The 25878-nt window shown below is 49.0% G+C and overlaps 2 protein-coding genes across 6 annotated transcripts in view; one reads left to right on the top strand and one right to left on the bottom strand.

Annotated features, from left to right (window-relative positions):
- Window positions 1-571: 571 nt before the first annotated feature.
- LOC310753514 (uncharacterized protein) overlaps window positions 572-25878 on the bottom strand; it is a 45007-nt gene continuing 19700 nt past the window's right edge. Inside the window, exons 1-4 of one of the 3 annotated variants that reach the window (XM_083594894.1) lie at window positions 15114-15286; window positions 8491-9157; window positions 5966-6138; window positions 572-1317 (exon numbers count right to left, since the gene is read on the bottom strand). In XM_083594894.1, the coding sequence (XP_083451020.1) occupies window positions 1020-1317; window positions 5966-6138; window positions 8491-8802 (783 nt within the window). In that variant the 5' untranslated portion in view covers window positions 8803-9157; window positions 15114-15286 and the 3' untranslated portion in view covers window positions 572-1019. Of the gene's footprint in view, window positions 1318-5965; window positions 6139-8490; window positions 9295-15113; window positions 15287-25878 lie in introns of those variants that run through there. The other 2 variants (XM_083594892.1, XM_083594893.1) reach the window with 2 other exon arrangements.
- PIAS4 (protein inhibitor of activated STAT 4) overlaps window positions 15554-25878 on the top strand; it is a 36116-nt gene continuing 25791 nt past the window's right edge. For 2 of the 3 annotated variants that reach the window (XR_014543343.1, XM_083594674.1), the window contains exon 1: window positions 15554-15624. Coding sequence is in view for 1 of the 3 variants with exons in the window: in XM_083594674.1 (XP_083450800.1) it covers window positions 15583-15624 (42 nt within the window). In the remaining 2 variants the exon portion in view is untranslated. Of the gene's footprint in view, window positions 15629-25878 lie in introns of all 3 variants that reach the window. The other variant, XM_083594675.1, reaches the window with a different exon arrangement.

Genomic DNA, 25878 nt, shown 5'->3' with positions numbered 1-25878 from the left:
TGGAGGCTTGGTAATTGCTTCTGTCAAAATGTGGGGGGAGTTATAGCCTCCCCCACCCAAACATTGCCCAAAAGTGATTTGTGGGAGAACGAAGCAGACCGGGATAGAGTCTGAATGAGTCTCGCACGGAAGCAGCCTGTTTTCTGAAGCGGTCAGGGCACACCACTAGTTTATGCATGCACACCTCACAAACCCCTTTCCATCCTTTCTCTAGGCAAGGAATAAGCATAATCCTAGTTCAATGACATATTCCAGCCAGGAAAAGGGATCTGAGGGGGCTGCAGAGCACGGCCAGTGTGAGGTGTGGCCAAGTCAGGGGTGTGTGGCCTGCAGCGGGGCTGTGCATGTTGCAATTTACAGTTCCTGACTTGCATGCATGAAAGGGTTAACTGGAGCCCTGCGCTCAAGTTACCCAAGTGGGAGTGGCTTAGGCTCTCAGTAGCCTCTGGCTCCTCATTCTCAGTCTTTTACAAGCAAAGTGAACTGAAACTCTCAACAAATGAGATTTTACAGCCTGCGTCTTTGCTAACCAAAAGTTTGCGCAATCCTTTTTTGTAAGAAAACTATGTGCTTTTCCCATTTAATTCATTTGAAAACTTTTTTATCATTATTCATTTCACTGCCAGCGGATGGAGATATGTTTGATGAAACATCTGGGGACTCTGTGAGTACAACATTCAATTTTTGTTGTTGTTGTTGCAAAGTTAAGTGTCTGTGATTTATTCTAGCCTAAGCCTTTTTTTGTGAGGATTTTTTGTTTAAAGATGGGCACGGGCAGATGCAAATCTAACCAAGTTTCAATGTGCTGGGAGCAATTGCCATTATGCTTAACTCTGGAGAGTAGGAATATCTCCTCCAAACCTCTCTCTCCAACAGTGTGAGGAGAATCTGAGGGCTGAATAGACAGGAGAAGCTTTCAGCCCAGGCCTCTTCTAGAGAAGCAGCACCTAAAAAGATTGTCTTTTCCATGAACCATCTCTGATGCAGAGGCTACTGGTGGACCCAAGTTGGAGAAGGCGTCACGGATTAGCGTGGGCCAAGACGGGCGCAATCTGCAGCTGAGGTCTGCTCCAGGCCGCCCAGTTCAGCCTCTTTTCAGCCTGGGATTTCTCCTTCCCTCCTCCGGAGAAGAAAGGGTGAGGCCAGGAGACAGCCGAGGGCAGCAGGAGAGGAGGCAGCCCTGGCGGGCAAGGTGGAGTCATGCCAGGGAGGCCGGCGTGGGCATATGGAGGGCAGCAGAGACAGTAGCGGCCCGGGGAACAGCAGCTGAGTCCATAGAAAGCATATGGGTGGTAGTAGCCGAAGTTCACCGCCATCCTGGAAGGAAGAAGAGGACCAAAATTCACATTCACAGGAAACAGGCCATTGGTGGGACAGCTTTGTGTTTATATCTACAGTGGTCCCTTGGTTCTCAAACTCCTTGGTACTCAAACAACTTGGAACCCAAACACTGCAAACCCGGAATTGGGAGTTCCGGTTTGCGAACATTTTTCGGAAGCCGAACGAGCTCTGTTTTGAGTGTTACGCTTCCGATTTGAGTGCGACGCTGAGGTCTGTCTGCTTTTGCTATTTATTTTGAGTTTTTGCGGCTCTTATTTTTTGTGACCGCGTGGAACCCAGTTCAGCTACTGATTGATTTGACTGTGTGACTGCAGTACATTGTTTATTGCTTTCATTTGATGGATCAATGGTCTCGTCAGATAGTAAACTTAATGTCAAGTTGCTGTTTTAGGGGTTGTTTTTAGAAGTCTGGAATGGATTAATCCATTTTTGCATTTGCATGACTTTCGATGGGAAAGAATGCCTTGGTTTTTGAACGGACTTTAGAACGGATTAAGTTTGAGAACCAAGGTACCACTGTATTTATTTATACGCTGTTTCATAGAAACATAGAATTGCCATCTGGTCCAAGCCCCTGCAATGCTTGAACCCAAACACCCTGAGATTAAGAGTTTCATTCTCTGCCTTTTCTCCGCAGATTGATAACAAAAGAGACTGATTGTTTCCCAAGTTTTCATAGAAACATTAGTTGCGTTTCCATCCCATCTTTTTCTCCCATGGAGTTCAAGGTAGCTTACTTCATTCTCCTTTCTCCTCAATGAATTCCACTAAACAACCCTGTGAGGTAGACTGGGCTGAGGGGCAGTGACTGGCCTCCAAGTTCACCCAGGGAGTTTCACGGCCAAGTGGGGATTTGAACCCTGTTCCTGTTCCAACCCTCCAACCCAGGGGTCAGCAAATTTTTTCAGCTGGGGGCCAGTCCACTGTCCCTTAGACCTTGTGGGGGGCCGGGCTATATTTTGAAAAAAGAAGAAGAAAAAAGAACAAATTCCTATGCCCCACAACTAACCCAGAGATGCATTTTAAATAAAAGGACACATTCTACTCGTGTAAAAACATGCTGATTCCCAGACCGTCCGCAGGCCGGATTTAGAAGGCGATTGGGCCACATCCGGCCCCCGGGCCTTAGTTTGCCTACCCATGCTCTAACCACTATGCCACACTGCTATTTATAATAGTGGTTCCCAGGATTCTTTGGGAGAAAGCATGTGCTTTAAGCGTTATTGTGGATTAATGGTTATCTCCCTCTTGGACTACTGCCATGCGCTCTACGTGGGGCTACCTTTGAAGGTGACTCAGAAACGACAACCGATCCAGAATGCGGCAGCCAGACTGGTGACTGGGAGTGGCTGCCAAGACCATATAACACCAGTCCTAAAGGACCTACATTGGGTCCCAGTATGTTTCTGAGCACAATTCAAAGTGTTGGTGCTGACCTTTGAAGCCCTTAATGGCCTCAATCCTGTATACCTGAAGGAGCGTCTCCACCCCATCGTCCAGCCCAAACTCTGAGGTCCAGCTCTGAGGGCTTTCTGGTGGTTCCCTTACTAAAAGAAGTTAAGTTACAGAGAACCAGGCAGAGGGTCTTTTTGGTAGTGGCTCCCGCCCTGGGAATCCCCTCCCGTCAGATGTCAAGGAGATGAATAACTACCGTATTTTTCGCTCTATAGGACGCACTTTTTCCCCTTCAAAAATGAAGGGGAAATGTGTGTGCGTCCTATGGAGCGAAGACGCCATAGCCCTGCGACCCTCTCCCGGCTGGAGAGGTGACGCGCGCCTATGGCAGGAGCCTCCATAGCCACGCGTCACCTCTCCACCCGGGAAAGCGTGCGCGGGGCTAAAGCAGCCCCCCGCGACCCTCTCCCGGCTGGAGAGGTGACGCGCGCCTATGGCAGGAGCCTCCATAGGCGCGCGTGTGACCTCTCCAGCCGGGAGAGCGCGCGCGGGGCTAAAGCAGCCCCCCGCGACCCTCTCCCGGCTGGAGGGGTGACGCGCGCCTATGGCAGGAGCCTCCATAGGCACGCGTCACCTCTCCACCCGGGAGAGCGCGCGCGGGGCTAAAGAAGCCATAGCCCCGCGACCCTCTCCCACGCGTTACTATGGCAGCAGCCTCTCCACTGCGCCTTTCCGCTGCTCCCCAACCTGCTCTTTGGGGCTGGTGGTGGGCTTCCCCCCGCCAGCCCCAAAGAGCAGGTCGAAAGGAACCTGAAGCCTGGAGAGCGAGAGGGGTCGGTGCGCACCGACTAATTTTTTTCCCTTGTTCTCTCCCCTCTAAATAATTTTTTTTCCTTGTTCTCCCCCCTCTAAAACAAGGTGCGTCCTATTGTCCGGTGCGTCCTATGGTGCGAAAAATACGGTATATAACCTTTAGAAGACACCTGAAGGCAGCCCTGTATAGAGAAACCTTTAAATGTTTAATGCATGGGTAGGCAAACTAAGGCCCGGGGGCCGGATCTGGCCCAATCGCCTTCTAAATCCGGCCCACGGACGGTCCGGGAATCAGCATGTTTTTACATGAATAGAATGTGTCCTTTTATTTAAAACACCAGGCAGGTTATTTGTGGGGCCTGCCTGGTGTTTTTACAAGAGAGGAATGTGTGCTTTTGTTCAAAATGCATCTCTGGGTTATTTGTGGGGCAAAGGAATTCGTTCATTTCCCCCCCCCCCTTCAAAATATAGTCCGGCCCCCCACAAGGTCTGAGGGACAGTGGACCGGCCCCCTGCTGAAAAAGTTTGCTGAGCCCTGGTTTAATGTTTTATTCTGTTTTTGTAAATGTTGGAAGCCACCCAAGAGGGACTGGGGCAACCCCGTCAGATGAATGGGGTACAAATAATATTATTATAAAATTATAATTAAAGAAGAACCCCACGGGGCATATCCACAGCCCACAATTAAAGCACAGGACCTCCGCCCAAAGAATAATGGGAACCGTAGTTTCCCCTTCGCAGAGCTATAGTTCACAGCATCCTTAACAAACGACAGATCCCAGGGATCTTTGCAGAAAGCTGCCTGTCATTCTGGACTCACAGCTGTCCATGGAGGCACAGGTCAGTTCTGTGTCCAGGGCAGCTGTTTATCAGCTCCACCTCGTACGCAGAATGAGACCCTACCTGCCCGCGGACTGCCTCGCCAGAGTGGTGCATGCTCTAGTTATCTCTCACTTGGACTACTGCAATGCGCTCTCTGTGGGGCTACCTTTGAAGGTGATCCGGAAACTACAACTAATCCAGAATGTGGCAGCCAGGCTGGTGACTGGGAGCAGCCACCGAGGCCATATAACACCAGTCCTGCAAGACCTACACTGGCTCCCAGTACGTTTCCAAGCACAAGTCAAAGTGTTGGTGCTGACCTTGAAAGCCCTAAATGGTCTCGGCCCAGTATACCTGAAGGAGCATCTCCACCTCCATCGTTCTGCCCTGACACTGAGGTCCAGCTCCGAGGGCCTTCTGGCGGTTCCCTCGCTGTGAGAAGCCAAGTTACAGGGAACCAGGCAGAGGGCCTTCTTGGTAGTGGCACCCGCCCAATGAACGTCCTCCCACCAGATGTCAAAGAGAAAAATAAATACCAAACTTTTAGAAGACATCTGAAGGCAGCCCTGTTTAGGGAAGCTTTTAATGTTTAATAGGTTATTGTATTTTAGTGTTTTGTTGGAAGCCGCCCAGAGTGGCTGGGGAAACCAAGCCAGATGGGCGGGGTATAAATAATAAAATATTATTATTATTATTATTATTTAAATGTCCTGTAAATGCTGGGCAGTGGGTGGACACGACTCGGCCTCCGCTGGGCCACAAGCCCGTGTGATAACAGACCTTGGCGCCACGACTGAATGGCCCTCGCCTTTTCCTTACCCAACCCCGAAGGGAGAAAGCAGAGCAGGATAGCAGGTCTTTCCTTTGGTTCTGAAGAGGTCAAGCTGAGGTCAGCCGGAGGGCTAAAGGTCTTATCCGTCCCATGAGTATTGGAGGGTTAATAGAGCCCATTAAAGGATAGGATGAGTAGGGCTCATTCTGCATATGGCGCATGGAGAACCAAGGGGGGGAGGGATAAATGGGGGATTTGTTTGGCGCAAGAGCATAGCTGTCAACTTACAGATTTGAAAATAAGGGACCAGCAGCCTCAAAAATAAGGGATCAGCAGCCAAAATAAGGGATTTTCCAAGCACAGGTATGTTCAGCCCCTCCGAGCCAAAGGCAGAAAGCCCAGCCAGCAGCCAAACGAAGCCTCAAGCGGTGGTTCCCACAGCGCAGCAACCCGGCAAAGGGGATGCAGCAAGGGAAACCACCGTCACCTCTCCGCTGGGAAGCGCTGAGCAAAGGCGAGTGCCCAGGCAACGCAGCAGATTTGATCGGCACAAGGCATGCAAGCTCCACCCCCCAGTCGTTCTTGGACTCCTTATTGGGTGAGCAACGCAGCCAAGCAACACAGTTGGAGCCTCCCTCCTCCCTGGCCGGCAGGGAGGGAGGGAGAGGAGCTGCTTCCTTTGAAACCCGGGGAATTTAAGGGACATCATTAATAAGGGACAGCAGCGGGACACAGCGCTGGGATAAGGGACTTTCCCGCCAAATAAGGGACACTTGACAGCTATGCGCAAGAGCAGCGTCAAAGCCGCGGGGGGCCTCTCACCTGCGGATCCTTCGCCGGGCTCTCCGACGGTGGTAATCTCCCTTGGAGAAGTCTTCCAGGTTGGCCGGGTGGATGGCCCAGTAATGGCCTTTGCCATTGTCGCTGCGGCCAGCTTTGATGAAGCACTCGTTCAATGACAGGTTGTGCCTCACGCTGTTGCGCCAACTCTTCTCCTGCACGTGAAAAAAAAGGGGGGGAAAGAGGTGTGTTGGGGGATCATTTGGTATTATCAATCAAAAACCTTGTTTATTTACTTTAATCTGATTTTTACTTATTGGAAGTAGCATGCATGTATTAGTCCCCTATTTACCCTCAAAACATCCCGCAGGCAACTGTCTGGGGGCAACTGAGATAAACTGGTGGCGAGCTTTTGGTTTACCGGCCACTTGAAGCTTCATTGCCAACTCTCGAAATATTACTAGTGATACCCTGCTCCCCAATGTCAACTTGTTGCGGTCCTTGGGTCATTAGAGTGGCCCCAGAACTTGCCATGGTTAAAGCCATGGTTTTCCCAGTCGTGGTGTATGGAAGTGAGAGCTGGACCATAAAGAAGGCTGATCGCCGAAGAATGGATGCTTTTGAACTATGGTGCTGGAGGAGACTCTTGAGAGTCCCATGGACTGCAAGAAGATCAAACCTCTCCATTCTGAAGGAAATCAGCCCTGAGTGCTCACTGGAAGGACAGATCCTGAAGCTGAGGCTCCTAGACTTTGGCCACCTCATGAGAAGAGCTCCCTGGAAAAGACCCTGATGTTGGGAAAGATGGAGGGCACAAGGAGAAGGGGACAACAGAGGACGAGATGGTGGGACAGTGTTCTCAAAGCTACAAACATGAGTCTGACCAAACTGCGGGAGGCGGTGGAAGACAGGAGTGCCTGGCGTGCTCTGGTCCATGGGGTCACGAAGAGGCGGACACGACTAAACGACTGAACAGCAACAACAGAACTTGCCGCGGTCTGGTGAGACTTAATGGAGGCAGACATATCTGTCAGTTTTTGTTTCTTTCAGCTTCTAATCCCCTCCTACTCTTGAATTCTGCAGCAATTTCCAAGAACAAAGTCCTCAGGAAAATCCGTTAACATTTCAGTGCAAATTTCTCTAAACGAACAACATTCTTGGATGCTGTTTAGACTGCTGTACAAACATTTGCCAGCAGCTCCCCCTAATATAATGCATCTTTGAGTGTTATTTTCATGAATTTACGCACCCATTCCTCTAAGGCGTGTCTCTTTGCACCACGGAATCTGGAGAAGCACAGATTTCGAAGGATAACCCTGTTTCGGCTCAAAAAGGTGGGAGTTTTGTAGTTGTTCGTTAAATTGCAGACAGAATCAACTTTCTCCCCGCAAGCCTAGCAAAGGAATGCTCTCTAGGCTTAATGTTTGCAAGTCAGAAGCTCAAAAAAGGGAGTAGATAGGAAAGTAAATTCGTACCCTCTTCAGGAGCACTGCTTGAGAGTTACCACTGTTTGCCAGGAATCTCCTATAATGTTTTGAGCTTCTGTCCTGAGCCCTGGGGATTTCTGCTGAGATCTCCCCGGACAGAGAAGAGAACTGGGTGTTAGAAAGGCCAAGAAGCTGTGTCACTGGCGTCCGACATCCCAGTCTCGTGAAAAGGACGGCCACTTACGTATCGCCAAAAGGGAGGGGGAAAGAGGGTGCTGATTTGCATATATTTTGCATGCTATATGCATGGGGCACATTTGGAAATAAGAACTCGAAACGGAAACGGGTACGGAAACGTTCTTCTTAATTATAGTTCACTATTAAGATACTTCTTAATTGTATTTTAGTTCAACAATTACTTTGATAAAATACATATTTTGTTACGTGCAAATGGCTTGAGATGCCTATGAGGTCCATAAATTACCATATAGCATACATTCAACACAAAAAAACAGCGACAATTTGTTGTTGACAAAGGACAGCTGGACATATAAAGGGCCCCGTTACCTTCAGTAGCTGAGGGCCTCATCAAACTGAAATCCAGCCCCGGTTGGATACAACACATTAAACCTCGTCATAATTCAGGGGCTGGTGACTAGATCATTTGTATGCTTCCTCAGCCTTCTGTGGGGCTAACTGTCGATGGACCACTTCATGAACCTTAGACGTTTTTTATCTCTTAACTGGACCGGAACGGGACAGCCCTTCCTCTTCAGACAGAGGACTGTTCTCGGAGACCTGCCAGCTAGCAGGACAGTAGAAGGCAAGGGCCGCAATTCAGTGGTAGAACATCTACTTTGTATGCAGAAGGTCCCACCTTCAGTCCTTAGCAGGTGGGGCTCTGGCCCAAAAACCTGGAGAGATGGACAATACTGAGCTTAGATGGACCGGGAAAAGGCAGCTGCTTCTGGGGTCCTATGACTCTCGGCCACTGTACCCTGGAAGAAACCAGCCATGTCCTCACCCACCAAGTTGGCTTGCTCAGTGGACAAGGGCTCAAGGTTGGGCGAGTCTAGAAGGTAGTTCAAGGCCCCAAGGTGATGACCCATGTTCTCCAGGGTACCTGTTGGTGGAACTCACCTTGTTTTTGAAGTACGGGTATTTATCCATAATCCACTGGTAGATGTCGGACAGCAAAAGCTTCTTCTCCGGCGAGGAGAGGATGGCGGTCGAAATGAGGGCGATGTAAGACTGGTTAGGTTTGTCCAGGAGATCTGGAGGTGTGTGAGGTCCAGGTTGCTCTGTCTCTGCGACGCCTCTCCCTTCTGCCCTCGCTTGTTCGCCCCTCGGTTCTGGATCCCTGCGGGGTGGTTTCCTGTTCTCAAAAAGGAGGTAATCAATGGTGAAAGAGACGCTAGGCTTCCTCTGGACCTCTGCCTCTGCCCTTTCCATGGTGGACGCAACTTGGGGTGCCCTTGATCTCAGCTCATCTTCGCCGGTCCTGGAAGTCCAGCAAGGTCCAGGAGCTGTGTTGGGGCAGCGGCGGAAACAGAAGCGTCTCCCGAGGGCTGGGCTTGTAATTAGTGCAGATTACAGGGTTTGCTAATTGTGTTTTCACAAACGGGCTGCCTCCGCAAAGCAGCCTGTTTATCTGGCAAAGACTTAGCTTTAGCAGGATTTGGCATCTAAGCCTAATAAATACATTGATTAATCCGCTCGGGATACAGGAATTCTGAGCTGGGTTTACCAACAGGTTGGCGGCAGCTGGAGGAGACGGGGGGGGTCAGGGAGGGGGTCACAGGAGGGTCTAGGAAAACAAAAGAGGAACCGTTTTTATTTCATTTCATTAGGATTTTTGTTTTCGCTTTAATCCTGCCCTTGTGCATCCAGCCCAGTATACCTGAAGGAGCGTCTCTACCCCCATCGTTCTGCCTGGATGCTGAGGTCCAGTGCCAGGGCCTTCTGGGGGTTCCCTCATTGCGAGAAGCTAAGCTACAGGGCCTTCTGGGTAGTGGCCCTGTGGAATGCCGTCCCATCAGATGTCAAGGAAATAAGCAGCTATCCTATTTTTAAAAGACATCTGAAGGCAGCCCTGTTCAGGGAAGTTTTTAATGTGTGACATTTTAGTGTATTTTTGGTCTTTGTTGGAAGCCGCCCAGAGTGGCTGGGGAAACCCAGCCAGATGGGCTGGGTACAAATAATAAATTATTAGTATTATTATCTGCAACGGCTGAGCTCAGGACGGCTGACAAGCTAAGGAGTAATTCCTAAAATATATCGGAGCAAATTCCAAATTCAGCAAAATAAGAGGCTGCCGCAGAAACTGAAGCTGCACAGAACAGGAATGCAGAAAGCTGTCCTACATCACGTTCCTCTAGCTCGGCTACGCCTTGTCTCCAGCTGTTTTTGAACTACACTTCCCATCATCCCTGACCACTGGTCCTGCTCGCTAGGGATGATGGGAGTTGTAGTCCAACAACAGCTGGAGGGCCTAGTTTGGGAGTGCCTGGTCCGAAGGCTATTCATCAGGAAATAAGGATTTGTTTTAAGTTTTTCATGTGGGCTAAAACGCAGTTAACAAACACGGATACATATGCTATAATGTTTTGGGTTTTTTTTAGTTAAATAAATAGTTTAAATTGTTATTAAGGAAAAAACTTTCTCCTTCCAATAAAGTACAGCAGAAAAGTTGCCCAAATATTAACAGTCAAGTTTGGGGAACCCTGCCCTAGGGTCTCAGGCTGGGGGATTTCCCAGGGGTGTTCCGAGGTGGGGGCGAGGGGGTGGTCCGACCTAGGTGCCATTCCAAAGGGGGGTGACAAATTGCCGACCCCCGATCAGCGGCGCACCCCCTGGGACACGCGCCACACCTCCTGCGATGAGTGCCACACCCCCTGGGACGCACGTCATGCCCCCTGGGGTGAGTGCCACACCTCCTGCGATGAATGCCACGCCCCTGGGACGAGTGCCACGCCCTTGGGATGCACGCCACACCTCCTGCGATGAGCGCCATGCCCCCTGGGGAGCGTGCCATGTCCCCTGGGACCAGCGGGGGTCCAGGTTGCTTCGCCTCTGCCCAGGCCTACCTGGAGATGCTGGGAATTTTACTGGGGGGGGGGTCTCCTGTATGTAGAAGAGATGTTCCGCCACTGCTTTTTGCTCCCTCCCCGAACAAAAAGGTAAGTTTCCAGTCCTCTTAGACCTGGATAAAGGTCTCGGTTAGAAAAAAAGAACTTGGGAAGCTGCCTTATACCAAAACTGACCCCTGTGCCCTTGTGATCACGTCCTACTTGTGGGTTTTCCATAAGGGGCATTTGTTTGGTCACGGTAAGAACAGCTTGCTGGACTAGATGGGCCATTGGCCTGATCTAGGAGGCTCTTGTGTTATTTTAACATGTGTAACCCCATCTTTTGGGATGCAGATGGCGCTGTGGGTTAAACCACAGAGCCTAGGACTTGCCGATCAGAAGGTCGGCGGTTCGAATCCCCGCGACGGGGTGAGCTCCCGTTGCTCGGTCCCTGCTTCTTGCAACCTAGCAGTTCGAAAGCACACCAGCGCAAGTAGATAAATAGGTACCACTCCAGTGGGAAGGTAAACGGCGTTTCCGTGCGCTGCTCTGGTTCGCCAGAAGCGGCTTAGTCATGCTGGCCACATGTTCTGGAAAAACTGTCTGCAGACAAATGCCGGCTTCCTCGGCCAGTAAAGCGAGATGAGCGCCACAACTCCAGAGTCGTCCGCAACTGGACCTAATGGTCAGCAGTCCCTTTACCTTTACTAACCCCATCTTTTGGCCTCAAAGTCTCCCAGAGCTGCGTGTGGCGACGTCAGTAAAAACTGCTACAACCCCACAAAAACAGGACACCCAAATAATCCCTCGATAAAAACAATATCTAAAGAATTGTTGTTAAGTTGAGGTCCCATCTTGCCTGAGTGGGGCACGAATTCAGTTCGCATTTAAAGGCAAATCTACATAATTCACACTTTCTGAAACTATATGCGAACTGAAACACAGCCGTATAATAATAATAATATTATTTTTTAAAAGACATCTGAAGGCAGCCCTGTTTAGGGAAGTTTTTAAGGTTTTGTGTTTTTAATATTCAATTGGGAGCTGCCCAGAGTGGCCGGGGAAACCCAGCCAGATGGGCGGGGTATAAATACCGTATTTTTTGCTCTATAAGACTCACTTTTTCCCTCCTAAAAAGTAAGGGGAAATGTGTGTGCGTCTTATGGAGCGAATGCAGGCTGCGCAGCTATCCCAGAAGCCAGAACAGCAAGAGGGATCGCTGCTTTCACTGCGCAGCGATCCCTCTTGCTGTTCTGGCTTCTGAGATTCAGAATATCTTTTTTCTTGTTTTCCTCCTCCCAAAACTAGGTGCGTCTTGTGGTCTGGTGCGTCTTATAGAGCGGAAAATACGGTAAATTATTATTATTATTATTATTAATTATTTGGAGCTTTCCAAATATTGTAATGCAGTTCTCCAGTCACAAAAATGCCCATATTAAAGAGTGTTTTTAATGCATATATTACTGAAAGTATTAAATGCATTATTTTAGGGGGAAAGTTGGCTTTGCAAATAGGTGTACATTAGGTAACTTAGAACTAATTCTAGAACTTCTATAACAATTTCTACTTCATCTTCAAGTTCATTCTCTTATGTGTGAGGGTTTTCTTTCTTTACCTTGGTTCTCAATCCGTTCTGGAAGTCCATTCCAAAACCAAAGCGTTCCAAAACCAAAGCAAGCTTTCCCATAGAAAGTAATGCAGAATGGATTAATCTGTTCTGGACTTTTAAAAGCAACCCCTAAAACAGCAATTTAACATGAATTTTACCATCTAACAAGACCATTGGTCCATAAAATGAAAGCAATAAACAACGTACTGCAGTCACACAATCAATCCATCAGTAGCTGGTCTGGGTTTCACACAGTCACAAAAACAAAATGAAAAAGAGCTACAAAAAAAGAAATGCAAAATAAATAGCAAAAACAGACAAACTTCAGTGTAACACTCAAAACGGAGCATGTTCAGCTTCTGAAAAAAAAATGGCAAACCAGAACACTTACTTGCGGGTTTGCAGTGTTTGGGTTCCAAGTTGTTTGAGTACCAAGGCATTTGAGAACCAAGGTACCACTGTACTGACTCTTTTAAGCTTAAATCACAATTGTTGGGGGAAGTAAATCAAACAATGTGTGAGTGTGTTTTGGTGTTTTCTAAACCTACGTAAGTATATTTTATAATTCAGCACAGCAGCTTATAATCGTTTGGATGAACTAGTTCATTTGTGAAGGGATGAACATGACCGACACTTAGTTCTTTATTGGAAAGTTTGAATGTGCAGCTAGGGTTGCCATGCGTCTGGGAAAATCCGGACGTATTGGAAATGGCAATTTTGGCGATTTCTATGGAAAAAAAAGCTCTAAAAGCTCAACAACTTTTTGGTCTGGATTTTCACTTTCTGATATATGGCAACCCTATGTCCAACTCGTTTCCTTTTTTCGTACGAGCTTCCCAGGCTCTGGGCTTCCAATAAGCTCAAGGCAGCATCCTTCAAGCCAAAATCTGCAGGAAGTTCCTGAAATATTTGCATCCATAAATTACTGCTGATTTATTCAGTGTGGCAGCAGCAGAAAAGCTATGCTAGGTTGTTATGAGGGGCAGGCAAACTGTCTATGCTGTGTGGCATATATTTTTAAAAATACAGAAATACAACGCCCACCGCCAAAGGCTGTAGCAAATATCTGAAATCTATAGAAAACTGAAATGCTGTCTTTATAGTAAACACGTGGGGTTATCTGTTATTTCTTTCCTTTCCTCTGACAGGCACCAGCTATGATATATAATTTCCCCCTCTTTTGCCACTTCTCCCGATTTTCCAGAATTCTGAAAACTGTGGCATTACTAGACCCCTTGACACTGGTGATGCAAGGCAGGGGGGAAATGTGGCAAATAAATAAATTGACAAAACATTGATGCATTGTACAGTTTTCCCGCTAAATATATATTGCTGTAAGTTGCTTGGATACCTTTGGGTCACAAGCGACTGGCAAATTTAATATATGATTATGGTGATGATAATGATCAGTCCACATGGGATTTTGGACAGAGCAGAACGAAGATGAATGGCAGAATCGTAGAGTTGGAAGAGACCCCGTGGGGTCATCCAGTCCAACCCCATGCAATGAAAGAATCTGGAACCCACAACCCTGAGATTAAGACTCTCATGTTCTATCGATTCAGCTTATCCCCCCCAAAAAAGTGGGGTGTGTGGTGTTGCTTTATCCATTAGATTCGCATCCTGCCTTTCCTCTCAAATTATTTTTAAATTGTGGCTACTTGGTGGGCCTCTTAAATACACTCTGCGCATGCCCAGAGGGCCTCCCTGACCATATTGCTGTTCATCCACTGAAACCGAGCCTAGCCACTACAAAACCCTCTCCTAAGGTTAGTAGTGGTTTAGTCGTGTCCACCTCTTCGTGACCCCCTGGACCAGAGCACGCCAGGCACCCCTGTCTTCCACTGCCTCCTGCAGTTTGGTCAAACTCATGCTGGTAGCTTTGAGAACACTGTCCCACCATCTCATCCTCTGTCGTCCCCTTCTCCTTGTGCCCTCCATCTTTCCCAACATCAGGGTCTTTTCCAGGGAGTCTTCTCTTCTCATGAGGTGGCCAAAGTCTTGGAGCTTCAGCTTCAGGATCTGTCCTTCCAGTGAGCACTCAGGGCTGATTTCCTTCAGAATGGAGAGGTTTGATCTTCTTGCAGTCCATGGGACTCTCAAGAGTCTCCTCCAGCACCAGAATTCAAAAGCATCCATTCTTCGGCGATCAGCCTTCTTTATGCTCCAGCTCTCACTTCCATACATCACTGCTGGGAAAACCATAGCTTTTACTATACGGACCTTTGTTGGCAAGGTGATGTCTCTGCTTTTTAAGATGCTGTCTAGGTTTGTCATTGCTTTTCTCCCAAGAAGCAGGCGTCTTTTAATTTCACGACTGCTGTCACCATCTGCAGTGATCATGGAGCCCAAGAAAGTAAAATCTCTCCCTGCCTCCATTTCTTCCCCTTCTATTTGCCAGGAGGTGATGGGACCGGTGGCCATGATCTTCATTTTTTTGATGTTGAGCTTCAGACCATGTTTTGCGCTCTCCTCTTTCACCCTCATTAGAAGGTTTTTTAATTCCTCCTCCTTTTCTGCCATCCAGGTTGTGTCATCTGCATATCTGAGGTTGTTGATATTTCTTCCGGCAATCTTAATTCCGGCTAGGGATTCATCCAGCCCAGCCTTTCGCATGTATGTATAAAATACATATTGCTGTAAGTTGCTTGGATCCCTTTGGGTCACAAGCGACCGGTAAATTTAATATATGATTATGGTGATGATAATGATCAGTCCACATGGGATTTTGGACAGAGCGGAACGAAGATTAATGACAGAATGATAGAGTTGGAAGAGACCCCGTGGGGTCATCCAGTCCAACCCCATGCAATGAAGGAATCTGGAACCCACGACCCTGAGATTAAGACTCTCATGTTCTACCGATTCAGCTTATCCCCCCCAAAAAAGTGGGGTGTGTGGCATTGCTTTATCCATTAGATTCACATCCTGCCTTTCCTCTCAAATTATTTTTAAATTGTGGCTACTTGGTGGGCCTCTTAAATGCACTCTGCACATGCCCAGAGGACCTCCCTGACCATATTGCTGTTCGTCCACTAAAACCGAGCCTAGCCACTACAAAACCCTCTCCTAAGGTTAGGTCGAACCTAAATATGACCCCAGATTAAATCCTGCCCGCAAATTATTTCCCCTTTTTGGGGGGTGAGTGTCTCTTTAAGAGCCGCCTGGGCGTGGCCACGCGTCGTCATCGCTCTTTCTCGGGAAGAGGAAGCGGGCAAGGCGGGTTGGCTTGCCGCCGCTGCGCGCATGCGCCGCCTCTCCCCTCTTCTGGCAGAGGAGAAAGCTTCGCCGGGTCGCTTGGCGCGCATGCGCATGCGCCGCGCTCCTCGTCTCCGGCGTCGCACGTCAGGAGAGGTTTTTTTTTTGTACGGAGCGTCGACGCTGATTGGAGGAAAGAGGACGGGGGCGGGGAAAGAAACCGCAAGACGCGCGCTCCGGATTGGCCGAGCCGGCGGCGCCTAGCCGTTGACGTCCGCCCGTCACGTGACGCGGGCGGCTCTTCTCTTTCTTCTTCCCTCCCCCCGCCCCTCCCTCCACCTGTTCCCGGCGCGTTGGATGCTGGAAGCCAAGATGGCGGCGGAGCTGGTGGAGGCGAAAGTGAGTGAGTGAAAGAGGAGAGGGAGGGAGGGGAGGGAGGGAGAGGAGAAGCGGGGGTCCGAAGGGGCGCCCCGTCTCCCCCTCACTGAGGTATGTTTTTTTTTGGGGGGGGGTCCCTATGAATCTCTGCCCGAGGGAGGGGCACCTGAGGAGGGAGGGGCGTGGCTAAAGGGGAGGGGCAGCCAGAAGCCCCGCCCCCTCGTCCCGAGGGAGGGGGCGGCCTCCCCACCCCCCTCCAGGGACGACCCCCCTCACCAATCCCCCCACTCTCACATCTCCCCTCTCCCTACCTGCTGCTGCTTTCCCACCCCCACCTTCAAGACAGCCACCCCCTCCCCCCATGCCAGAGAAGACCCCCCCATTTCCTCTCACCCCCCCAGGAGGGTTTGTTTGTCTGTCTGTCTGTTTACATGCCTTTGATCTCGCCCTCGTGCCAGCCCTCCCTTGGGGGCACCTTTTGACAGCCAGGAGGAGTTGCCACCAACCCTGCAAGGTGGATTTTTCTTGGGGGGGGGGACGGTTTGTTTGGAGCTGGTTTAATCCTGATTGATATGCGTGCGCGTGTGTTGAAAGCGAAAACGAAACAAAAACACAACAGCAGCAAAGTGCGATCTTACGCAGGTCTTACTCAGAAAGTAAGCCCCCCTTGGGTTCAGGAGGGTGGTGTTAAAGGTAAGGTCAAGGGACCCCTGACCATTAGGTCCAGTCATGGCCGACTCTGGGGTTGCGGCGCTCATCTCGCTTTACTGGCCGAGGGAGCAGGCATACAGCTTCTGGGTCATGTGGCCAAGCTGCTTCTGGCGAACCAGAGCAGCGCACGGAAACGCCGTTTATCTTCCCGCCAGAGCGGTACCTATTTATCTACTTGCACTTGGACGTGCTTTTGAACTGCTAGGTTGGCAGGAGGTGGGACCGAGCAACAAGAGCTCACCCTGTTGCGGGGATTTGAACCACCAACCTTCTGATCGGCAAGTCCTAGGCTCAGTGGTTTAACCCACAGCACCACCCATGTCCCATTGGGGGTGGTGTTACTCGCTGGTTAAGTCGCCTGGAATAGCAGCTTGGCAATCGTATACAGTGGTACCTCGGGTTAAGTACTTAATTCGTTCCGGAGGTCCGTTCTTAACCTGAAACTGTTCTTAACCTGAAGCACCACTTTAGGTAATGGGGCCTACTGCTGCTGCTTGCCGCTGGAGCACAGTTTCTGTTCTCATCCTGAAGCAAAGTTCTTAACCTGAAGCACTATTTCTGGGTTAGCGGAGTCTGTAACCTGAAGCGTATGTAAGCTGAGGTACCACTGTACATGCCTAATTGAAAATTGCTAGACTTCTAGGTAAGGGTTGCAGCCTTCGCCTGCTGCGAAGCCAACACGGGCACCCGCCGAGCGTGGCGGTACCTTTTAGAAAGTGAAACAGGTTTATTCTGCTTGAAGCACGTTTGTGAACTGGATTTGTCAGGTGTTGGCTCTCTCCTGACAGATATTTATCGTGCATACATGTGTGTGTGTTTATTTGTTAATTTGAAACCTTAGCTGTTTTAATGGAGGAGGGTGAATCTGAAACATTTAACAGATCAACACATCTCTTGGCTGTTCCCTTGTTTACCTTGTATATGCACCCATGTGGATAATAACAGAAAAAGCTGTAAATGCATTTCTGTGGCACATAAGGACCTATGAAGGGCCCTGCTGGATCATGGCAGTGGCTCATCTACTCCAGAATCCTATTCTCACAGTGACCAACCAGATGCCACGATGGGAGGCCGGAGTGCAATTGCAACTCTCCTCTACCTGAGCTGGCATTCAGAGGCATAGGGTTTGTGGTCACGGAGGTAGGGCATAGCTGTCATGGCTAGTAGATGCTGATAGCCTTATCTTCTATGTAATTAGACTCTTAAGTCACAAAACCACCTGCCAAAATGGAATTTCTGTGAGATACTTTAAGGCTCCTTCTCTGTGTGTTCTGTATTGTCAAGTTGAACCATGCAGAGCCAGTTGTGAAACCAATGGACACCTCGGATAGCAAGCAAAGTCATGTATAGGAAGCCACAATTATAAGTGCTGCCATTTGTATTAATGATTGTACTTTACAAGAGTAGATCTGGTTTGTTTCGTGAATATTCAGAAACAAAGACTTCAGGGTAGTTAACTTCTTTGAGTGGATGTGGAGTGCTTGGCTTCCAGTTTTTTTCAGTAAGCTGTGGACACAAACTGGGAAGTCTTCAGTTGAAACCTTGAATTTCCACGCACTTACGTATTTGTTACTTATTTAGAGCACTTTTATCTCTCCTGAAGACATCTGGCTTACTAGAAGTACATGTAAAAAGGATCTCAGTATGCTGATGACACCCAACTCTATCTGTTGATGGACGGCCATCCTGACTCGGCCCCAGACACACTGATCAGATGCTTGGAAGCTGTGGCTGGATGGTTACGTGGGAGCCGGTTGAAGTTAAATCCATCGAAGACAGAGGTCCTCTGGCTGGGACGGGACGATATGAGATTGAGGGGGCAACTCCCATCTCTTGCGGGGGTGCAATTAGTGCCAGCACCGTCCGTTAAGAGTTTGGGTGTAATCTTCGATACCTCCCTCTCCACGGAGGCGCAGATTGCAGCTATAACAAAGGCGGCATTTTTTCATCTCCGCCAAGCTAAGCAGTTGGCCCCTTATCTCTCTTGCCCTGACCTAGCCACTGTGATCCATGCGACGGTCACCTCCAGACTGGATTATTGTAACTCGCTCTACATGGGGCTGCCCTTGAGACTGACCCAGAAACTCCAGCGGGTGCAGAATGCCACGGCGAGACTCCTTACAGGGTCTTCGCTGCGAGATCACATTCATCCGGTGCTATACCAGCTGCACTGGCTCCTGGTGGAGCACAGGATCAGGTTTAAGGTGCAGGTTTTAACCTTCAAAGCCCTATACGGCCTAGGACCCTCGTACCTACGGGACCGCCTCTCCTGGTATGCCCCACAGAGGAACTTATGGTCTTCAAATAAAAACATCTTGAAGGTCCCAGGCCACAGAGAGGTTAGGCTGGCCTCAACTAGAGCCAAGGCTTTTTCGGCTGCGGCTTCAACCTGGTGGAACGCTCTGTCACAAGAGACAAGGGCCCTGCAGGACTTGACATCTTTCTGCAGGGCCTGCAAGACAGAGCTGTTCCACCAGGCCTTTGGTCAGGGCGCAGCCTGACTCCCTCCTTTGGCAATCTTTACAAAACTTTAGTTTATGGTTGCCATCAATTTTGATTTTAATTAATTTTTATAATGTTTTTCTAATGTTGCACTGTTTTAGTGTTGTTAGCCGCCCTGAGCCCAGCTTCGGCTGGGGAGGGCGGGATATAAATAAAATTTATTATTATTATTATTATTATTATTATTATTATTATCATCATCTAGGGGTCTTGGTGGACCACAAGCTTAACATGAGTCCGCAGTGTGATACAGCAGCAAAAAAAGCTAATGCCGTTCTAGGCTGCATCAACAGAAGTATAGTGTCTAGATCAAAGGAAGTCATAGTACCACTCTATTCTACACTTGGAGTACTGTGTCTCATTCTGGGCGCCACAATTTAAGAAGGAAGTTGACAAGCTGGAATGTGTGCAGAGGAGGGCAACCGAGGTGGTCAAGGGTCTGGAAACTAAGCCTTATGAGGAGCGCTTGAATGAGCTGGGTATGTTTAGCCTGGAAAAGAGGAAACTGAGAGGAGATATGATAGCCACCTTCAAATATTTCAAGGGCTGTCACACGGAGGAGGGAGCATGCTTGTTTTCTCCTGCTTTGGAGGGTAGGACTTGAACCAATGGCTTCAAATTACAAGGAGGGAGATTCCGACTAAACATTCGGGAAAAAACTTTCTGACAGTAAGAGCTGTTCAGCAGTGGAACAGACTCCCACGAGAAGTGGTGGGCTCTCCTTCCTTGGAGGTTTTAAAGCAGAGGTTGGATGGCTGTCTGTCATGGATGCTTTAGCCGAGATTCCTGCGTTACCGGGGGTTGGACTAGATGATCCTTGGGGTCCCTTTCAACTCCTAAGATTCTATGAACCATACGAAGCTCCCAGAGCAGCGTATAAATTTCAATAATAAGACAACCCCTGGCCTCAGACTCAGAATCTGATAGATAAAACACAAATGGGAAAGGTGTGTGCAAGGGGCCCTTTATCTCAGCTACAGTTAGTGTGAAGGCTGCAAGGAAAGTCTTGCTGCTGTCGGACCCAGCTCTAACAGGGGGGAAATGAGGCTAGCCCATCTTACAGGGCTGTTGTAAGGAGTACAGCATCTTTTAGTGCTATGGAGGCTTGGCGCTCTATAAATGTTAATTATTATTGCAGCAAATGAATATCTGCAGTAGACTTGTCCAGTCTGATACGGACAGCAGCAGATTTTCTCAAACTGGTGTGCATGAGGTGCGACAGGCATCGCTGTCCCCTCGCTCCCTTTTCCAACCCGAGGGCCTTCTGGGAAACCTTCCAAGAGCCACATGCCAATCGTGGGCAGAAGTGGGTGGAGCAGTGAATGCAAATTACAGCTTTGTGCAGCAAGGTGCTTCCAGCACACTTTGCTCTATCCATCATCCAGACAAAGCAAGAGGACACATTCCAGCCAGGCAAAGTCACTCCAGGAGGGTGCAAAGCAAAGGCTGGTGAGGGTATGTGGCCGGTGGAACGGCCCAGCTAGAGAGCCCTGGGATGGTTGGATTTGGCACTGAGGAATCCCACCTGCTGCCTCCACTGCCGAGTCCTTGCTTTCCTGCCTGCCTGCCTGTCTATCTATTGCTCTTGTCGTTTTTTGCATGGGCTTCCCTTTGCTTGTGCTGTCCTCAGCAGCCGGAGCTTGGGAGGTGCAGCTGTGAAATGGTGGGATTTGAAGCTTTGAGATTTTAAGGCAGTGGCTGTGAATCGTAATAAGCGGAGACCTACTTTTTAAATTAGTTGGAGCAGATAGGAGGCTTTGCTGCTGCTTCCTCTGTTGTTACCGTTAACCAATTTATATACCGCTTTTTAGACACAGATGATGTTCCACAATTTCAGTGCCTTAAAGAGATCTGCGCAGCATTGTCAAACCATAGTGTTTAGCCAAGCCTCCTGTTCAGCACAGGATCTGCAGAAACCTCCAGTGCCACTCAAGTCAGCCTGTTCCTAATTTAACAACCCTTACTCTAAGAAGGTCCCCCTCATGTTCAGCCAAATCTGTTTCTTTCGTCTTCTGTAAAAGTCTATCAGTATTTTATTTTTTTTAATCCCCGTATTAAAAGGGCAAAGCAAGTTGCTGGCTCTCATTATTTTTAGCATGTGGAGGGCACAACATTTGTTTGCTGCACCTGACTGCTGAGGATTACTTCACGCATCTGATAGAGCCAACAAAAATCCAGGCCACAATACCTCTTACGCCCCAAAGTCCTGCAATAATCATGGGATCATAGAATTGTAAATTTGGGGACACCCTGAGAGTCATTTAGTGTAAGAATCTTGCCCACAACCATCCCTGGAACATTAGTATTGCAGTGAAGGGTTAGGTGGGTCGCATCCTGAGACAGAAAGCAATTTTATTTGTTTATTTACGGTGTGGGGGGCATGGCAGCCCAAGGCTATCTCCTTACTTGGTTGCTGAACTTAAATACAGTCGTACTTCGGAAGTCAAACGCCTTGCGACTCGAACGTTTTGGCTCCTGAACCCTGCAAAGTGAGTGTTCCGGTTTGCGAACGTTCTTTGGAACCCAAACGTCCGACGTGGGTTCCGCGGCTTCCGATTGGCCGCAGGAGCTTCCTGCGGCCAACCAGGAAATGCGCCTTGGTTCCTGAACATTTTGGAAGCCGAACAGACTTCTGGAACGGATTCCGTTCAACTTCCGAGGTGCCACTGTATTACGTTGCAGAGCTATAGCTTACTGGCGGAAAACCTGCTTTGCATGCAGAAGGTTCTTGTCTGAAATCACGGAGGGCTGCTGTGTAGAGGGTCCTGAGCTACATGGGACCATTGGCTTGACCAGTAGAATGGACTCCCTCAGAAGGCGGTGGGCTATCCTTTGATGGAGGTTTGTAAACGGAGGTTGGATGGGCATCTGCCAGGGATTCTTTACCTGTGATTCCTTCCTTTCAGGTGACCCTTTAAAAGGTACCTTCCAATCTGATTCTGTCACTTTGTACCTCATGCACTTTTCAGGGGTCAGCAAACTTTTTCAGCAGGGGGCCGGTCCACTGTCCCTCAGACCTTGTGGGGGGGTGGACTATATTTTCGGGAAAAAATATGAACGAATTCCTATGCCCCACAAATCACCTAGAGATGCATTTTAAATAAAAGGACACATTCTACTCATGTAAAAACACACTGATTCCCGCACCACCCGCGGGCCGGATTGAGAAGGCGATTGGGCCGGATCCAGGCCCTGGGACTTAGTTTGCCTACCCATGTCTTAGCTGCTGTGCTGCACCAGCTTTCAGCTTTCGTTTTTGATGCTTTAAGAGTGAGGGTGCAGGTAACAACCCCTGTATAAATGGGCATTTTCTGCTGCTAGTATCATCAAATAGCCTTCCCTCTGCCATATGTGAAGGAACATAGGCAGCTGACTTAATCTTGAGCCAGTCCTTGGTTAGTCCAGCTCAGTATTGTCTACACTGACTGGCAGCAGCTCTGTAGGGTTGCAGACAGGAGGCAGAGGCAGCAGCCCTCAGCTGCTTTACACATCTCGTGAAGTTTTTGCTCAGGCTTTCCCTGTTTTAGGTGCATGGCTCCCTTGAATAATTTGCTTTTATATGTTTTAAATGCTGCTTTACTGCTTTTAGACTCTGTTTTTAAAATATAATATTTGGAGTGTTTTGGACTAGAGATTTTCGAAACCTTAAGAAGTTTAAGGTAAAGGTAAAGGTACCCCTGCCCGTACGGGCCAGTCGTGTCCGACTCTAGGGTTGTGCGCCCATCTTACTTAAGAGGCTGGGGGCCAGTGCTGTCCACAGACACTTCCGGGTCATGTGGCCAGCGTGACAAGCTGCATCTGGCGAGCCAGTGCAGCACACGGAAACGCCGTTTACCTTCCCGCTAGTAACCGGTTCCTATTTATCTACTTGCACCCGGGGGGTGCTTTCGAACTGCTAGGTTGGCAGGCGCTGGGACCGAGCAACGGGAGCGCACCCCGCCGCGGGGATTCGAACCGCCGACCTGACGATCGGCAAGTCCTAGGTGCTGAGGTTTTACCCACAGCGCCACCCGCGTCCCTTAAGAGGTTTATAAACTCTTTAAAACAAACCAACCAGTTTCAGAGGTCACTCTTGCGTCCTTTCCCATTCAGCGTTTGCGATTCGGGCTGCAGAAATCGTTCCAAGTTCTGAGTTGCATTCTTTAAGTTGGTTCCACGTCTTTGGTCTTTCATGGGCCGCCAAGGTGGCATCTTCAGGATCTGCAGAGAGAGTTGTCTTCGTGACTCTCAAGTGATCAGTTGCCCCCCACTCTGGCTTGCCACTGTGTTTGTGGTTGGCATGTGCAAGTTGTGACTCAGCTGCCTGCCATCCATGTATGGCAAGCACGCACACACGCACACACCCCGCTGCCGCCCCCAGTGCTTGATAAACCTGGTTTCGCTCCCAGGCTGCAAAACAAGAAGGGCCGTTGAGTCCTTGGCAGGTTCTGCTTGCTGGAGGTGGGCTGCAATTTGGCTTCCTGGTCCACATGCTGTGTTGTTTTAACCAGCGAAATATCTTCCCGTTGTAAGTCATAGAATCATAGAATTGGAATAGACCACAAGGGCCATCGAGTCCAACCCCCTGCCAAGCAGGAAACACCATCAGAGCACTCCTGACATATGGTTGTCAAGCCTCTGCTTAAAGGCCTCCAAAGAAGGAGACTCCACCACACTCCTTGGCAGCAAATTCCACTGTCAAACAGCTCTTACTGTCAGGAAGTTCTTCCTAATGTTTAGATGGAATCTTCTTTCTTGTAGTTTGGAACCATTGCTCCGTATCCGCTTCTCTGGAGCAGCAGAAAACAACCTTTCTCCCTCCTCTATGTGACATCCTTTTATATATTTGAACGTGGCTATCATACCACCCCTTAACCTCCTCTTCTCCAGGCTAAACATGCCCAGCTCCCTTAGCCGTTCCTCATAAGGCATCGTTTCCAGGCCTTTGACCATTTTGGTTGCCCTCCTCTGGCCACGTTCCAGTTTGTCAGTGTCCTTCTTGAACTGTGGTGCCCAGAACTGGACACAGTACTCCAGGTGAGGTCTGACCAGAGCAGAATACAGTGGCACTATTACTTCCCTTGATCTAGATGCTATACTCCTATTGATGCAGCCCAGAATTGCATTGGCTTTTTTAGCTGCCGCATCACACTGTTGGCTCATGTCAAGTTTGTGGTCAACCAAGACTCCTAGATCCTTTTCACATGTACTGCTCTCAAGCCAGGTGTCACCCATCTTGTATTTGTGCCTCTCATTTTTTTTGCCCAAGTGCAATGCTTTACTTTTCTCCCTGTTAAAATTCATCTTGTTTGTTTTGGCCCAGTTCTCTAATCTGTCAAGGTCGTTTTGAAGTGTGATCCTGTCCTCTGGGGTGTTAGCCACCCCTCCTCGCTGCTTTGGTAACTCGGTTGTGCAGGTCCATTTGCACTGGAGAGTGGAGGGTACGGTTGGCAGATACCTCTCTGATCTCTGCTCTCCCTGGTGTTTCTCTTGTGAAAGAACAAAACTGGCAGACGTCTGAAGCAGCAACAAAGGAGGATTTGCTGCACCAGCCCTACTCCGAGTAGAGCCATTGGCATGGATGAACTTTGGCTTGTTAACTTCAGTGGATCTAGCAACCCATAACCTGCTGGCAGGGACCCTGCTTTGCATGCAATATGGTCCAGGTTTCAGCCCCCACTCTCTCCAGTTAAAAGCAGCAGTGAGCTGGTGATGCAGATGATGCTTAAATGTCTGATATTGAAGTACAGCGGTACCTTGGGTTACAGATGCCTCAGGTTACGTACGCTTCAGGTTACAGACTCCGCTAACCCAGAAATAGTACCTCAGGTTAAGAGCTTTGCTTCAGGATGAGAACAGAAATCGTGCTCCGGTGGCTCAGTGGCAGCAGGAGGCCCCATTAACTAAAGTGGTGCTTCGGGTTAAGAACAGTTTCAGGTTAAGAACGGACCTCCGGAACGAATTAAGTACTTAACCCGAGGTACCACTGTAGAATGTTAGATTACTGCAACACATTGTACGTAGGGCTGCATTTGAAGACGGTTCGGAAACTTCTGCTGGTGTAGAATTCAGCGGGGCTCACCGGGGCAAGATGGTTTCAGCATATTATACCTGTCCTGGCCTGACTGCACAGGCTGCTGATTAGTTTCTGGACCCAGTTCAAAGTGCTGACCTATAAAGCCTTAAGTGGAGCAGGACCACAATATCTCAAGGGCCGCCTCTTACCATATGAACCCACCCGGATCCTGAGATCATTTTGTGAGGCCCTTCTTCGTGTGCCTCCTCCACGAGAGGTGCAGAGGGTAGCAACATTAGTACGGGGTCTTTTCTGCAGTGGCTCCCCGTCTGTGGAATGCTTTCCCCAGGGCCTTCATTATGCACCTTTAGGCGCCAGGCGAAAACATTCCCCTGCAACCAGGCCTTTGGCTAATTAGCAACCAGGCCTTTGGCTAATTAGCAATCCAGTGCCCTTTTAAAATGTTCTGTGGAGGCGAGGATTATTGGTTTGTCGTTATTCTTATTTTTACTATGCATTTTGTGGTTTCGATGCTGTAATTTTATATTATGAGCGCTGCCCTTAGATCTGTGGATGAAGAGCTGCGTACAAATTGAATAAATAAGAATTTCCTTGCTGGCTCAGGCCATCGAGCCCAACGTCCTGTCTTCACAGTGACCAACCAGATACCACCCCCTAGGATGCCAAAAAACCCGTGACCCGGAAGTGTCTTCGGAGGGCGCCGGCTCACGGCCTCTTGAGCGAGATGAGTGCGCAACCCTAGAGTCGGTCACGACTGGCCGTGATGGACAGGGGTACCATTACCTTTTACAACCATCATCAACACCCTCATGCGTTCACATTGCCTACCCAAGTTAAAGCTTGGGTGTGCTACGGTTTCCCAGGCAACCGCAGCTTGAAAAACAGCCCCGGGAGCCAATGGCAGCCTGGACCCTTTGCCGTTCCAGTCGCTCCAAGCCTCTGGTTGGTGAGAACATGGTGCTGATGTCTTTGCAAATAATGTCTTTGCAAATGTATAATAATGCTATAACCACAATACATTTTTTAATGTTATTCAGAATAAAGAC

This window comes from Podarcis filfolensis (genome assembly GCF_964270895.1).
Source record: "Podarcis filfolensis genome assembly, chromosome: 18".
Lineage (NCBI taxonomy): Eukaryota > Metazoa > Chordata > Lepidosauria > Squamata > Lacertidae > Podarcis > Podarcis filfolensis.
Note: the sequence above shows the minus strand (reverse complement) of the source record. Positions and strands in the feature narration are given on the sequence as shown.